Source organism: Struthio camelus, chromosome 4 (assembly GCF_040807025.1).
Source record: "Struthio camelus isolate bStrCam1 chromosome 4, bStrCam1.hap1, whole genome shotgun sequence".
In the NCBI taxonomy this organism is placed as follows: Eukaryota; Metazoa; Chordata; class Aves; order Struthioniformes; family Struthionidae; genus Struthio; species Struthio camelus.
In genome coordinates, this window is record NC_090945.1 from 84,942,753 (window position 1) to 84,958,847 (window position 16,095).

At 43.8% G+C, this 16,095-nt stretch overlaps 1 protein-coding gene across 2 annotated transcripts in view; it reads left to right on the plus strand.

Moving 5' to 3' along the window:
- The window catches only part of ATRN (attractin), a 148,302-nt gene extending 137,901 nt beyond the window's left edge, over positions 1-10,401 (plus strand). For both annotated transcript variants that reach the window (XM_068943817.1, XM_068943819.1), the window contains exons 28-29: positions 7,039-7,153; positions 8,228-10,401. In XM_068943817.1, the coding sequence (XP_068799918.1) occupies positions 7,039-7,153; positions 8,228-8,352 (240 nt within the window). In that variant the 3' untranslated portion in view covers positions 8,353-10,401. The remainder of the gene's footprint in view (positions 1-7,038; positions 7,154-8,227) is intronic.
- The last annotated feature ends 5,694 nt before the right edge of the window (positions 10,402-16,095 follow it).

The following is a 16,095-nucleotide window of genomic DNA, read 5'->3' on the forward strand; positions in this document are numbered from 1 at the left end:
GGGGGAAGAGGATGTTTAAGCTCTTTTTTTCCCCTGGCACAAATGAATGTCTTTCTGATTGAATTAGTAATAATTCCAGGAGTTTCTCAGAAACGTTTTTAGGGCACCTATTTGCATTCCTTTATGCCAAGTAGTTTTGTGTGTCTTGTGTTTGCAGTCTTCATCTGACTGTCCTACTGCATTCTTTACTGACACGTTTTTCATGTAAAAAAGCAAGCAAATGGTTGAAAAGACCAACCAAAAGAATTCTGCCTTTTCACCCATCCGAATGAAAATAAATTTCCGCCCTTTGCCGTGTATGTTTTGCCCAGATTTTGTGCCCGTGGCCTTGTCCATCCCATCCCCTTCCTGGGGCCTCAAGCTGGGGATTGAAAAAGAAATGCGAGCGTTAGCTTACGTGAGTAGAAATGCTAAAAGCTGTGGCATGCAATTTTGTCATTTCAGGGTGACTGATTTTGAAATACAAACTTACCTATCAAAACCCTTTCCTTCACGGAGAGCCCGTGCCCACGTGCGGCTGATTTAACAATGTGCACTTTAAAATAGAAGGTGGTTAAGGAGCGTGGCTGGCTCCAAGTCCACGTGCCGTCAGGTTGGGTTGTGCGCGTGCGCCCAGTTACTGGTATCCCCGGGGTACTCAGCTCCGTGTTTTCAACTGGAGACTTTTAGCCTTCATCTGAAGGCTCAAATATGATTTTTCTTTAGTTCTTCGCGCATAGGAAGCCAGCGTTGTGTCCAAGCCGTGAGCAATTCCCTCCCTGTGTCAGTCCTAAGGTAGATATCTGGGACAAGGTAAATATGAATTTTTAATCTAGACTCATTTGCCGCAAATTATTGCAGGACGCTCATTCATCTCTATCTTGGAGGACACAAATATTACCCTGGCAAATATGATTTTTAAAACTTAGGGCTCTTTTTTTTTTAATAGAAAAGTGCTTGTAACTTATTTTACAAATGTTCAGTTAGCTTTTAATGGCACAATTTAAAAACTTGCGAATGGAATTTGACCCTTTTTCTACACAGTTAAATCGTTCGAAGAATTGAACTCAAATAATAAAGTTAAACTGTTTCAATAATGTGCCTCCTCTCTCCCCCACCATAGTATTTTTGCTTTATTTTAATTTCCTTACTGGAAATTGAAAAACGTGTAAGAGTTATTTGATCAAACCACAGAAATATGCTTTCTCGTTAGGGAAAGGAAAAAGTCTCTATAGTATTTTTTTTATACATTTTGAAAAGCAATATGCTTGCAATGTATTATAGAACCTAAATAAAATTGATGTTGTGGGTTTTTTTTAAATTACACAGAATATTTATTGTTCTAGTTGTTAGTTTTATGTGGCATATTATTAACCTTTAGAGGTGTTGAATGTAAGCTGCATAAATAGAAATAATTAGGTGAAATAAAAAAGAAATGTTTAGGTTGAACATCACACAATGCAACTTGATTGTGAAATGCATTAGGCTGTGAAATTGTCTCCGGAGGGAACTGATGGTACGTGCCACACCTGGGTCACTTAGACATAGCCCAGACAAAGTACTCGAAAATGCACTGTTTTTGTAGAAAATACTGCTGTAGGAGGCGGACTAATTGGATGACCTAATAGGTCTCTTACTGCTTTTAACTTTTATAATTGTTCGAGCCTTACACATATTAAGTACATATCAAAACTCATAAACAACTGAAATTGCTTGGCTTTTTAGTGTTGTTTTTAGCCAATAAAGTCATTTATGGAAAATTGCTGAAACCAGATTTTCACCGCCTCTGAGAACAATAGGGTTTGTATCACCACTTAATAAAATATTAACTTTATATTTTCATCCCCAAAGAGGGTATTTACTGTTTCTGAGTACTGCCTAATGCAGAACTCGTGACTGCGCTCCCCAGTTAAAAACGAAATACTGCAGCACGCCTTCCTGATGGTGCTTATTGCCTGTTAGAAGTATATTTAAATAAATGTGTGCAATAGACTGAGCGATTTTTTTGCTTTTTTTTTTTTCTTTTTAGTCTTTGCTTGCCATTTGCACTACTCTGGCTCCTCGGGTTGTTTTTTTTTTTTTTTTTAACCGTGTTTCTGCTGATAGTAGCTCTGCTGCCACAGATGAGCGGTGGAAGTCCATTGCAGGAGAAAGGTTCAGGCTATCAGCTGTGCAGAATTGTCATTCCAGCGTACTCAACGCTATTTCTTTAAGGATGAGCAGTTGTTTTTAAGGAAAGGGGCCTGACTGAGAGACCAGGAGGCTGCGATCGTCTGTTCATAGCACAAATACATGCAGGGCGACACAGCTCCCCCTTCGCTGACCTCCGTCCTGGTGGTGACCACAAGGGAGCTGGTCTCCTGGCTGCGAATCTCGTGTTGCCTTCCAAGCCCGTTAGCTGGGTGCAAGCTTGCACTGTATTTCACAAGTGGAGGGCACGGCTCCTTTCTGACGGGCTGCTGGACGACGATTTGGGTAGTGCGAATTGACCCTGTCCACCAAAGAGGAGATCCTTTCATCCCATTAGCTGCGCTCTTTGGCCACGCGGTCCACCAGCTGGGCTCCGTTTCTCCCCTCTGTCCCCGCTCCTGATATGGGATTCAGGCATTTTAGAAACGAAGAGAAGCAGTGACCGTGTACCAAGTGGCTGCAGGATGCGCCTGATTTGCATAGATTTGAATAATGTGTACTTTATTGTGCCATTAAGCCTTCAATAAAAAGGAATTGCTTATGTAATTCAACAATGGGTTTGTGAAAACACCCCAATGAAGGTCTCTGGCACAGGCTGGTTTTAACCATCTGATGAAAGATGTTTAAAAAGTTTGGAGATCTATGTATGTTTTTCAAGTGGGCAATTAGAAGCCAGCTGCCAGGCTGAAGCACAAGCAGTTAGAATCGCCCGAAAGACAACCTGACCTCTGGTTCCCGAATCCGCTCTGAAGCTGGTTGTGGAAAAGCAGCTCGGAGCTGCAAGGAGCATGCAGAAGCCTAGCACTAGCAGGGGTGGGGAAGGAGAGGAGACACGAGCTCTTTTCAGGTCTCCCCGTGAAACAAAAACGTGCTGAAGCCTTCTGGCTTCTCCGTTAGCCACTTTGCTAGGTGCGTGGTGGTAGCACCAACTAGGTCACGTCAAAACGTGAGTAGTCACGTGTTGGGCCCATGACAAGGCCAGCCTGCAGGTTTTACCCAACGCGGGCGAGAGCTGCAATCAGGATGTCTATTAGGTTGCTATTTGAAGTATCTGTATGTTTGTCTCCATGTCTGTATAGTCCCCGGGCTCCGAAGCTGGGTTGCTGTATATCTCATCAAGGGCTCAGATGCCCTTTGCTGCCAGCTGACCTCTGGCTTGCCTTGAACTCGACGTTTCTGCCGCTTGGCGCGGGAGTCATTTCATCCGGCTGTGCTTTGTCTTTTGGCCTGGCTCGTGCGAGCTCGGAGATGAGATGCGGTATGAGTCACAGTTCAAAAAGCAGGTGCCTGAACTGGCGCTGTCAAAACATAAATTTGCAGGACTCTCTATGCCATTTGTGCTGGTATTAACTGCAGCTCGTCTCAGAAAAGCGGTTGGCTTTGATGGGCACTAGACCCCTTTCCCCCCCCACCCCCCTACCCCTTCTAGATTTAAGATCAGGATTAGCTGAAACAAGGTGATCTTGTCCTTAGCATATGCCTTCCAAATCAGCCTGCCTGACAGATTTTGGATGCATCATTATAGAAACTATATGTCCTTGGCTTGCATGATTAATAGAAGGAGAGCCTTCCATGCAGTGAAATACTAACTTTTTTTTTTTTTTTTAAACTAAAGCTCAGTCCTTCCGAACAGGTTGACCAGGCAAGGGAGGACTCTCAGAGCTACGTCCTCTGCCCCTGGCTCTCCGTGGAAGAATTGCTTAGGTTAAAAATGCGCTGAGGGTTGGACTCATCCCTGTGAAGTAACATTGAATTTCAGGTAACTGCGTGTGGCTGGGGTCTCTGCTGTCTCTCGTTCAGGGGACAGCACTGGCTGCCTGGTTGTATTAGGTACTCTTTCAACACCAGTGACACACGCGGGGGAGCTCTTCGTGGGTCGAAGTGGGATCGGGAGAGTAGAGAGGAGGAAAACGCGTGACCTTGAATAATGAAATGAAAATAAAAATCCTGTAGAAAATGAAAGATCGTGCCTGTAGGGACTAACAAGGAAAGTTTCTGCTACAGGCTGAGGGTTCATTAGTTGGAAAGGGCAGAGGAGGAGAAAGGATCCTGCTTGGGGTTGAGAGAGATGAGCTAAATTACCTTCAAAGTCCCTTCCAGCTCTGTGACTGTAAGCTGTATAATGCACTTTTATTTTCTCTTACCTTTTTAGGATGTGTGGGGGAATAAGGATGGTATTGATACCATGGCAGAGGTCGTGGCGAGGCTTGAAATGCTGCATGCTGCTCTGGTCCCCCATGGTCCAGAGCAGGTCTCCAGACGGACCGCTGGGAGACCCGAGAATGGAGCACTCGCGCACAGAGAAGAAATTAAGAGCTTTGCTCGTTCAGATAAGCCAAGCGAAGGCCGAGATGTCGAGCAGGGTATAGCCCAGGGAGAGGGTGAAAGCGCAGAAGGACATGAACTGGCTGAATAAATTTAGGTGGGAAGGAATTTAGGTTAGAAGAAAGTTGCTGGTCTCAGAGCGGCGCGGTTCAGGAGCGGTGAGTGTCTGTAAAGGTCTCGCAGAGGTGACAGCACAGGCAGAAAGCGTAACCGCTTGTGAAACAGAGCGTCGCTGTTCTCCGTGCGGTCGCCTGCGTTCGTGAAGGGCTGGGTGCAGCGACCGTGAGAAGTGCTTTCCAGTCGCCCGTTCCCGCGTGTTGGCCGAAGGAAGACGAGCGTGCTGCTGAGCGTCACCGTGCCGTTACGAAGCGCGAGGTTTCCTTTGAGCGTTTGAGTGGCCTTGAACGTTTTGTGCCGGAGGACGGAGCGGAGTGGCAGAAGTGTTTTCATTAAAGCAGTAGGAGTTAAAAAGGAATACATTAAAATGAGATTATAGAGGATAATCTCTTCCTGCCTTGTTTGGTTGCTCCTTCATGCTATTCCCCCCCAACCCCTGCGCTACTACTTCTCTGCTGTCTTCTTTTCTCGATCTTTACTGCTCGCTTTCCTCAATGCTGAGGATGAGAGCAAGCGCTTGTGTTAACACCAAATCCCTGTTTTATTAGAGTGGAGTAAGTTAGGTAGCTGCCTGTCTCTGAATGAGAATAAACTTTGTGCTCAGCGCATCCTCCCGGTCATAAGCCTGGAGTCTGCACGCTGTGTTTCTGCAGCTGCCTTCTCCGTGCTCTCTCCATTACCCCTGGTAATTGAGTCGCCGGTGGAATATAGCACAAGGGTATGCTTGGGTGCTCCGTGGGGAAAAGAATTATTTTGAGTTTGCTCCCTTTGCTGGGGGTGGAGAGAAGAGGTAGAAAGCTGCAGTCATAAACAAGGCAGACTGCCGCTTTATTGCTATAGTCTGTAGAAAGCGTATTTATCTACCTTGCACAGGCTAACAAATTGTTGTTGCAATCATTATGGTAAATATGAGGTATGGAAACAGTTTTAAGTTTCATTTTGCTTGCTGTTCTCTCTCTCTCTCTCTTTTTTTTTTTCTTGTTTATTGAGCAGCAGTAATGTAATTGCATTGTTTGACTCCTGTTCCTCTTTCCCGTGTTTTGGGTCGCGCTGAGTTTCTGTTCCGCATTTAAGTGCACTAGTATAATTTTATGCCTAATGAAAAAAGCAGTGATTATTTCATTAATACCGGAATACAGTTTGTCCATAATCAACAAGAAATTAGAAAGCACTGAGTGTATCGGATGAAGTAGTTTTTCTCCACTTTTTTGCTTACGTGAAACGAAAGAAGGCATCCGTTCGTACCTGTACTCATAGACGTGCGTGCTCAACTTGGTGTTGAGACATCCCACAAAAATGTTGAGCGTGCATAACTGTGGAGGATCAGGGCCTGACTCCGGTAAGAGTGCATCTTAGTTTCCGTGCTGTGCTGTTTGCTTTTGAAAGGCCACTGAGCACGTCATCTCTTTTTTATCTCGTCTTTCTACTAGCGCACGCCGTTGAAATTTGCTGTTGATCATTCAGATAAGATCTTTGCTATTAATAAAGAATATAAGGGGATGAGGGGTGATTTTATTAGACCCTGAGGGTCAGCAAGGTGCCCACTCCCACCGATCCCCTGAAGGGGAAGGTGTCTCTTTAGTTGTGTCTTTAGAGTTGTCAATTCACATTTCATGTGAAAATTTTGTTTCATGCTCATATTTGTAATGTAAGAGGAGAATATTCATATTCAAAGTAAACAGGCTTCAGTAACGCATGTTAGAATAATCACTCTTAGGGTAAGATCCACGCCACTGAAACCTAATACAGAGCCACAACCCACCGATCCTTCCAGTCTTGTGCTCTAATGAATGCTCTACTTTTCAATTTCAAAAAGGACAGTATGATCCGGTAGACCTAAGAACATTGTCCAGAGTAATCTAGGAGACCACTGGAGACTGAACACAATCCTTTGGTGGATAACAGAAATGAAAGATGAAACTGGGGGCGGGAAACAGCGTGAAGCTAACAAGAGTGAAATAGAGAATGGTTTGCTCTTCATTGTGTTAAGGCATACAGTGCCGTGGAGGGTGTCATGTGGAGTTAAACTCTTGAAATGGCAGTTGAACTGTTGAATCGCAGCGGTCAGACCTATTAATATTTGTGATACACTGCCAATGTGTTTGAAGACAGAAACTTAATCCCATTGTTTAGCTTAAGCTGCTCCTTCGTTATTGAATGTAGGGAGAAATACAAGCGATGTGCTGTGCTTGGCTTTTTTAATGGTGAGATGTTATTAAGTAAATGTGTTTTTTATGATGACTAGGGTTTTGATTGTTAGTAACATTTGTTTTAGTTGTGCTAGCTACGTGCTGGCGCCTTGCCAAGCGTAGAATCATGGTTCGTGCCCTGAAGCTCGTACAATCTGAAAAAGATGACGCTGGGGGAAGAGGGAGGGTGTAACGCGCTGTCTAACATTTGTTCCTCCTCTTTCTTTCCTTGCTGCAGACTGTACCAAAGCCTATAGCGCTGGAGCCCTGCTTTGGTAACAAAGCAGCTGTCCTCTCCGTATTTGTTCGGTTGCCCCGGGGACTTGGGGGTATACCACCACCAGGACAGTCAGGTGAGGAACGTTACCATCTCAACTGGCTCATTGTGCTCCTTCCTCAACCTTAGAGACTGACATTACAGTTTCGGTTATGATCCTGCAGTAAGAGGTATACTGCAGCTTGCGTGGATGTGCTCAAGATATTTTAAACTAGCTCGCTTGGGTCTTCCTAACTTCCTACCTGAGTTTTGATTGAGTGTCTTGGATCAGTTGATGGACTGTGCTGCTGCAGCACTGATAGGATCCAAGCAAGATAGCAGGAGTGCATCTGCCTGCACGTTTGTCCTTAGGGTTACGCTTTATCTTATGGCTAGGGAAAAAAGGGGGCCTGGTATGGGTAGGAGTTCTCCATAGGCATGTGTAAAAGTAACTTATCTCAGCGTATTTCCTCCTTTCCTAGCTCCATCCACAGAGAAAGATCTAGTCCTTCCAAAGCATCCATGCCCTGCTCTTAGCAGCTCCGGAGAGTAATTTTCTCTGTGCAGTTTAAGGTCTCCCCTGTTCCCAGCCACTTCTCGCTCAGCCTTTCTCATAGAGAGACATCATGTCCTGGGCAGTGTGTGGAGTAACTGGGGTTTCTGCAGAGCCTGGCAAGCATGATGGAGCAGAAGGTCTTAAAAGAGCATTAGCTGGGTTTGAGACGGGATGGTTTAGTTGTGAGCTGTGTTGAACTAAATCTCAGATGGCCAGTGGTGATTTGCCTATGGATATGCCAGGAGGAGACTGCAGAGAGGACTGATGTCTGGGAAGCGCAGTGAAACCTCCAATGCACAGGTGCTTCAAGGATTTATTCTAGCACATCTACTGGTGCAGATAAAGACTCTTCCCTTTAATTTAATCATGATTTTCATATCTATTAATACCTGCAGTTCTTATTTCCAATTTTTTTTTTTACTGCAGTTGCTTTTAACAGAGCATGGAGTATTTAAAAGTTTATTTCAGAATACCTTCTAGAGTTTAAACTGTAAACCAAAATACCTTTCTTGTTTGTTTGTTTGTTTATTTTTTCTGAGAAGAACGCAAAAGAATGATACTCATTCTGTGCCTTGGAGGATTTGTTTCTGTGACCGTTTTGTTTTGTTCCTCCAGGTCTTGCAGTGGCCAGTGCACTGGTGGACATTTCACAACAGATGCCAATTGCCTACAAAGAGAAATCGGGTGCAATACGAAATCGGAAACAGCAGCCCCCTGCACAGCCAGGAACCTGTATTTGATGCATGGACATCAGAAACTGTATAAGGTTTTAAACAAAATGGAAAAGTAACACCTAGGAGGAGGAGGAGGAAGATTTTCAAGTTGTGTCACAAGAAACTAGAAGCACTCAGAGAAACACAGCTTCCTTGAACCCAACCTTTTCTCTCATCTACGTGATAGTTGGCTTTATTTGACAACAGCTCCACTTAAGTTTTACTGACACATGGCTTCAGATTGCTCCTTTGTTTTCTTCCAGTTAAAGTAAAATAATTTTATTGCAGGTCCAGTCACATCCGATCACCTCCATTCATGGTCAGTGTAAATAGAACAGTAGTCCAATATGAATGACACTCAGGTTTATACATGGAAAGTGCTTTGTAGTTTATGTATTTATCAAACTGTACAAAAAAAAAAAAGATGCAGTGTTTACAGGTGTCAGCTCTCAACACATAAACACTACTATTAATCTTCAAAGCATTTTCATCCTTTGTTTTCATTTAATGTACATGTTTATTTCCACATTATTTAAATGGGTCTCTCTTCCAGATACAGTTTTTCTGTAGTCATTATGGTCCGGAACATCAGGCAAGTAGAAGCTAGGATGCTACAAAGGTTGATGTCACGTGTTGCTCAGACCAAATGTAATACCCGTAGAAGTTGAATGTTGCTTTTGAAGGACTCGGTGTTTACATAGTCTTAACCTACTTGGAGTACACCACACACAAGTGCCTAGACTTGAACAGATCTAGGGAGTGAGGAGACTACTACAGACATTTCTTTTTTTACGTAATTATATTCATTTAAAAAATATATGTATGTAGTCACCCAAGGCAATCTGTGCTCTTTGTAATATATCACGTGCAGTCAGGGGAAAATGGCATTTTCCTGACCGAGAAATACTCAACCGGGCGGAAATATCTGGAGGGAAAGTAGAACTGAGTTTCAGTATCTCGTAAGAAAGTTCCTGGTTTCACCAGCGCTCTTAATAGAAGCAGTTTGTGTTCCAGGCCAGATATCATATATTTCTTCTGAGTTTCTCCGCCCATTTGACCTCTTTCGTTCCCCTTGCCTTCAGGCCGTCCTCCTGGGTGAGGACTGAGCTGTGCCAGTGGTCAGAGGTGCTGCTCTTCAGCAATAAGATTAACTCCCATCTCCTTGGCAGGTTGTAAAAAGCAACACTCCGGGTGCCAGATCATCTGAAGATCAAGAAAAAAATAACTTTAAAAAAAAAAAAAAAGGCAAGCAGAGCAGCTTCACTCGGCCACAGGTTTGAATTTTACATGATGAATTACGGATGTTTCCCATTCAGGTTAGACTACTGTAGGTGTTGAAAGAAGGTGGCTTGTCGATGAGAGGAAGCGGCTTAGAAACAGCAGAAAAAGGCTCGGCCTCTCGGGGATATATCACATCCTTTCTGAAGTACTCGGACTAGTTGGAATTAGATTTCGATTCTCCAGGTTGGACTTAACAGCCCATAAGCCTATGCATGCCGATGCCCAGTATCGCTGCCGATTCTAGAAATGGCGCGGTTAACTAAAAGGCGGTATGGTCCCATGCCGTGGCCGTGCGAAGTAGTGATGTTGAAGCTGGCAGAAAGATGTTCTGTTAAGGTGCCAAACGAGGCATGTAATTGCTGCTTAATCACAGTAAGTTCGGTTTCATTCAGGTCACTGAGTCGTTGGTTTCTAATGAGGACGTCTAGTATTTATTAAATGGAAAAATAGCAGATTGAGGGGAGCGAAGGGAAGTGCTGCTGAATCTTTTTGCCATATAGTACCCTTGTCCAGAACGAAACTGGAGTAACTGCATCGTTGTTTGTGCATGTTTCGGGGATCCGTCACGTATGAGCTACTCGTTCCTTCTGGTTTCGTTTTGTTTCGTTTTTAGTGTTTTGGAGAACCTTTTTGGAGCGTGGCATTGCCACAGAGCCGTAAATTGTCGTGCGTGTCTGCACAGCAGTGGTGCGGGGGAGCCTGCTGTTTTAAAGATCTCGGTGGATTATAATTCTGATCCAATGTATCTTTTAACAAATACAACACAACTGCAGAAAAAAAATACTGTGAAAAACGCATCTATCTATCTATATATTTTTATTGCCTGTCTGTTTCTAAAGCAGAAGCTTATGTGCCCTCTGGGGAAGGGAAGGTGAGGGAGGGAAAGGGGCGTGAGCTCTCTCTCTTAGAACGAAGGTTTTTAGTCAATTAAATTTTAGACGACGCACAGATTACCTCAGACAGATTCATCTCCTGAAAATATTTTGTAACTTCCTATGTGTCTAGGGCTAACCTGACTAGACTGTACCAGAGAAATAATACTGGACTAAAATTCCTCCCCTATTAGTACTCTGCGTATTTTCACTTCTGCTGCGTAGCCTCATGTTTGGAGGTGTCATTTCTTGCTTCTCCAATGCTTTTGGGGAGGAAAACTGCCAAACTCAAATTCAGAAAACTCGTGTGCTTAAGTCTCCACATCCAGGACAGCGCCTAAGCAGGTGCTTAAAGTTTTTTTTGCTTTAGGTTTTCTTGAACAGAAACAGCTTTCTAAATAATAGGCCTGTAAGGGTGATCTCTTTGTGCGTTGACAAAAATAAATGTTTGTTCCTCCAGGGAGCTGGATTGTCTGATCTCAAAGGCTTACCGCGGAGGGTGCCCAGAACTCGAGCCACAGGAGAGTTAGGCGTCAGATATTCAAAAGGCGAGCAGAAGCGATCAAACTCTGAGGTGTAGCAGAACCAAAAAATGTAAATAGGGGAACAAGACTTATTTATATAAATAAACTAAAACGGCTCCGTTAGGATGTAGCTCTGCTCTGCATCTCATCTCCATACTGATGAGGGGAAAAAAGAGAAGTCTCATACATATCTCTGCTGCAAACAGTTTCATCCCAGCTTCAAGGTAAAATATTGACAAAGGTGGGAGAGGATGGAGGGAAGGATTGCTGGTGGTTTGTCACCAGGCCAATATCAAAAGTGAAGGATTTGTGGGTTTACTTTGCTGGAGGTGAGGGGGAAAAGAGCAACCGTATTTCATGGGAGAATCTGTAAATAAATGGAAAATAACACACCAATTTTTGCACTTGTACATAAACTATACAGTAGTGTGCAGAACATTGAAAGATTTAAAGTGTATATAAACCAGAAAAATATTGAATGTATTTTTGATGCATTTTAAATGATGTATGAGTTTTGTCTTAATAACTTCTTCATAGGAGGAGTACTAGGTAACTTTCCAGAGCTTTAAAGAAACATCAAATTATATCCCTGATATCTTGCAGTATAAAGCGGGGAGGCATAACTTGACTTTTATGTATTCAAATGCGTTTCACTTAAATGTGTAAGCAAAGTAAAATATGGCTCTTCCATTTGAAAGAAAAAAAAAAAACACTTGCAAAGAGGTAATAAATGTACTTAAAGTAGTCATTACTTGGGGGATTAAGTCAGGAGTTTAAGCCTCTGTCATTAAGATCGAGCCAGTGATTTCTATTCAGAATCAGTTTGCAAGAGTTTATAACTGGTTGAAATTCAGCACTCAAGGTCTCAGCCCTCAGAGCTTTTTTTTTTTTTTTTCCTTTGAGAGTAGCCTTTTTAAAAAGGGGAAAAAAAAAACCCGTAAATGTTGCAGCCCTCTTATTCTAGAAAGCACAGTGCCATTGCATCTCCAAATAGCATGCATTTTTGTTCAGCGTTGTCCATATTTTTAGCCCAGAATTTTCTCTGGATTGCTGTAGCCTGAGTGATAGCAGACCCCACCGTGATGCGGGTCAGCGTGTTGGATACGAGAAGATTTATGGGATACAGCTTTGAGTTATTGCCACTCTCTCTGGGTTTCCAATGTGCTGTATGGAAAATGCCAAAATAAAGCTTTACGTGATGGGGTAATGCCTGTTATTACCATAAAGTCATAGTGTGTAATGTACCAAAATGTGGTGGTGTGGCACCAGAAAAGAATGACAGGCTGCACAAAGCCCCTCTTGGCAGATGCACACTTCCTTAGAGGTAGTTTTTATACTAAATATTTGCTCGGAAGCATCACTTTCTCTGCGGTAAACATTACCAAACTACGTAGGCCACTGGGTTTATAACGCGCTTTTTTGAAAATGACTGCTCAGCTTGCTGGCCCTAAATTAGCCAAAACGAGCCTGCGCCAAAACACGCGCTCGCCCCAGAGGCCGTAATAAATAAACCACGGCGGTTTTCCCGCGAAGCGCTGAAAATCGAGCGATGCAAAGATCGGGCTGATTCGCGGGTCCTTCGCCGGCCCGAATGTTAGGGCTTGCTTTGCTTTTCCGCCAAAGTTAGGACAGAGTTAGGGACAGAGGCTCATCTCTGGGGCACGCCGCTCGCCCCGAGCCTGCAAAACCCGCTCCCTGCCAACGGGGATTTGCCGGCGCTGAGCTACCGAGAGCAAAACCGGACCCTGCGTCCCGGGAGGGACTCTGAAACTGGTCCGCCGAGCTTAAAACTGAGCTGTGGCTGTCTCGTCCTGTCGCTCTCTTTTCTTTTTATCTTCCTTTGCAAATACGATGGGGGCGTTCGGGGAGGGCAGGAGGGTTATGGAGGACTTTGGGTTTTTTTCTTTTTTTTTTTTACTCTTTTTTGGAGCCTCCTGAGCTATAAGCTGCGAGAGCAGGTTTTAGGAAGCAACGTTCATGTTGGAAACGCCACCTTTGCGTCCGCTCGGAGATGCACGCAGGAGCTTTCGGGGACGTGGGAGCCAAAGGGAAGGGAGGGAGAGATGTAGGTTTCCAATTTTCGGGCATGCTGTTGGTGATTTTAGTCAAATTCATGCTTTTCTGTTGATAGATGCTTCAATGAGTTAAGTTTCTCACGTGCTAGTAATACTACAATAGTATGTGTATGCTGTTTTTTTTTTTTTCCTCTGCTTCTTCATTGGGACAGATTTTGTTCAGTTTATTATGTCATTCTAACACTATACATGAGCTGTTTTTCATGCGTCTTCCAGGTACTATAGTTCTTTAGACATTTCCTCTACATTTGTCATTGACTTCACAAACCTCAACAGAAGAAAGGAGGAAAAAAAAAAATTATTCGTGGAGGAGTGTAACATATGTTGGTCCATTTTTTTAAAAAATAAAAACAACAAAAAAAACAGGTTTTATATTACTCTGAAATTTGTGCACAATAGATGTTCTTTACACTAGGATCCTTGAATTAATTGTATTCTGAATATTTTTTTTTTGTTCTGTAATTATTTACAATTCTTATCTGTGTTCAGACTTGAGCTTAGTTTGTTAATATGTATAATTTAGCATTTCTTGCATTCATATGTAAATACTGAGCAAGTATTGTAAACTATTTCATTGCTGGGGATTGTGGGTGTTATACATACACACATTTAGACTGCAGTTTTTGGTATAATTTTTTGTATTGTAAAATAACAGCTAATTTAAAGCAGGAACGAGAAAATTATTGGGAGGTCTGTGCATTTTAAATACAAATGTGAAGTACATGTATATAAATAAAAATAAATAATGCAAATCTTTCCTCTGAAATAAAAAGTAGATGATCTGGTTTAAAAAAAAAAAATCTCTTTCCTTCTTTCCCACCTCTCTCCTTTCTTTTCTTAAAAGAAAAATAAACCAGTAACTTGAGATGCTTGCAAAGGGTGCTGGCTGGGAGAAGGGTGACTTTTCGTGGTGAACCTCAGGCTGTGAGCGCTGCCAACTGGTGTCTGCTCAAGCAGCCTCTGCTCCCAGCTGCACCAGGTCCCGAATTCAGGAGGAAGGAGAAGAGGGAGGAGAGGGCTTTGCCTCTGCCAAATCACGAGGTAGGCTGCGGTGTCCAGGCAGCGCTTTGCAAGCCTCCAGAACAAGTCCCCAGCCTCTGTCTTGGCTTAAGTCCCGTTCCTCTTGGACACGTGCATCCTGCTGGCACCTTCTTGGCGGGACGCGGTGGTGGTTGGAGAGTGATAGGCAAACTTACCTCCATTCAGTGCTCTGCGCTTGACGCAGGCTGTCCTCTCCATGGAGACCAAGTTCCTTGGAGGACAGTTTTCCATGGACCCTCCTAGCCTGTACTCCTCATTTGAAGAAGGCGTTGACAGGGCAGGAGGTCCAGAGAGATGAAAAGCCAGGTGAGCCTCCTCTGGAGGGGTTTGGCTTTCTGCCTACATCTCCGGCATCTTCCGGTGCCTTAGGGAATAGGGTGCCTTAGATCCTTCTAAAGCTGTCTCTGAAGGACCCTGGAAAGGAGGAGTGTGCTAAAGAGGTCAAACTCCTAGTTGTGGGGAAAAGGGGCCTGTCCTACCCGCAGGTCACCCGGGGTGGTCAGGGCCAAAGATATAACTTGCTTGCTCCAAGCTCTACAATACCAGGATTGTTAATCCTTGCTGTCATAATTCACCTGATCTTTCTGGGTGTGAGAGCCTGGTCTCTTAATGAAATGGTATTTGCTCCCCTAAGGCACCAGAGAAACCCCACAAAGGACAGTACAAGAGAGCAAACCTTTACAAATTACCCAGCTAGAGCGCTTGCACCTTCTTCATCAGGTCAGTCAACCACTAGACAAAGCCATAAGGAATCGATGTCCCGGAGTGGGACTTGTTCCTTCGTGTAAGAGCTTGTGGGAAAGCTAGAAAGTTTTGCGTGGGGCAGTGACAGCAGCAGTTCTTGTCCTTTCGGGTTAGACGGTTGTATTACTGCCTCACAGCTCGTGGCTTCTGCATTCAGGGTCTAAATAAACTGGAGAGAAATTAAAATCTCAGCCCCTTTCCTTCTCACTACTAATTTTCCCAGTAAACTGCTACTTCCTTCGAATCAGACAAGAAATCTGGCAGCTGTGCAGATTGGAGCTTTGCTACTGATTTTGCAAACGTGTCAAATGTTGGAGCCAGCTGCTGTCTCAGACGCACACAAAAGCTAGGAGAGCAAAATCGGAGGTGACCTATCATCTGCCCCTTGGAAGCCCATGTGCAGCGCGCTCTAGCATCCAAACGAACTCCTGCAGCAACGCAATCCGTCGTTCTCCATTTATTTTTATGTTGCTCTTCAACTTTGAAATTAAGCGTTGCTGAGATGAAGCAGAGTTGAATCTGGCATTTATGGGCCATGAAGGTTTCAGTCAGTGCTATCTCCTAAGACCATTGTGCTACTTCAGCCCGTTATGTTAAACTTGGATGTTGAAGCTGCTGTAGAGTCGCTCTGAGCATGCAGGTCCAAAACTTGAAATGAAGTGGGCAGGGGGAAGTGGTTTTAAAGCTAGTTTAAGTTCAGGGCAAATCGGTTCCAAAAGTTTTGGACAGGGGAGGCAATTTGCAATCTTTTTAAAAGCAATCAATTTAACTCAACACCCCAGAGAAATTCTGGGCTGGTGGTAGTGTTCTCTCTCCTTGCCCAAGTAGAAGGTGGGATTCTTGGCAGCTCTTGGCTGGGCTTCACATCACTGATCTGGTGTAAAATCACCTTTTGGTACAGTGGAAGCACAAACAGTTGACTTTTCCAATTAATGAGAAGAGGGGAGAAAAGGAAGGTGCAAAGCAGTGAGCCAGAGCGCAGTATCTAACGCAGTCTATTGTTTTGGCAAAATCAATTTGCGTTTCTCCTCCTTGCGGTTTTTAAACTAATTAAGAACTAACAAAACGGGCGATGAGCTGACAAGATGGTAACTGACAGGCAATTTCAGAGGCGTAAGATAAAGTAGGTGGAGGATCTTTTAATAATGTGACTGGTGGGACCTGCTGATGTGTTTATGGGTTGCTGGATCATCAGCCTGGAGCCAACACTAAGGTCAGATGCATGCTATCCTC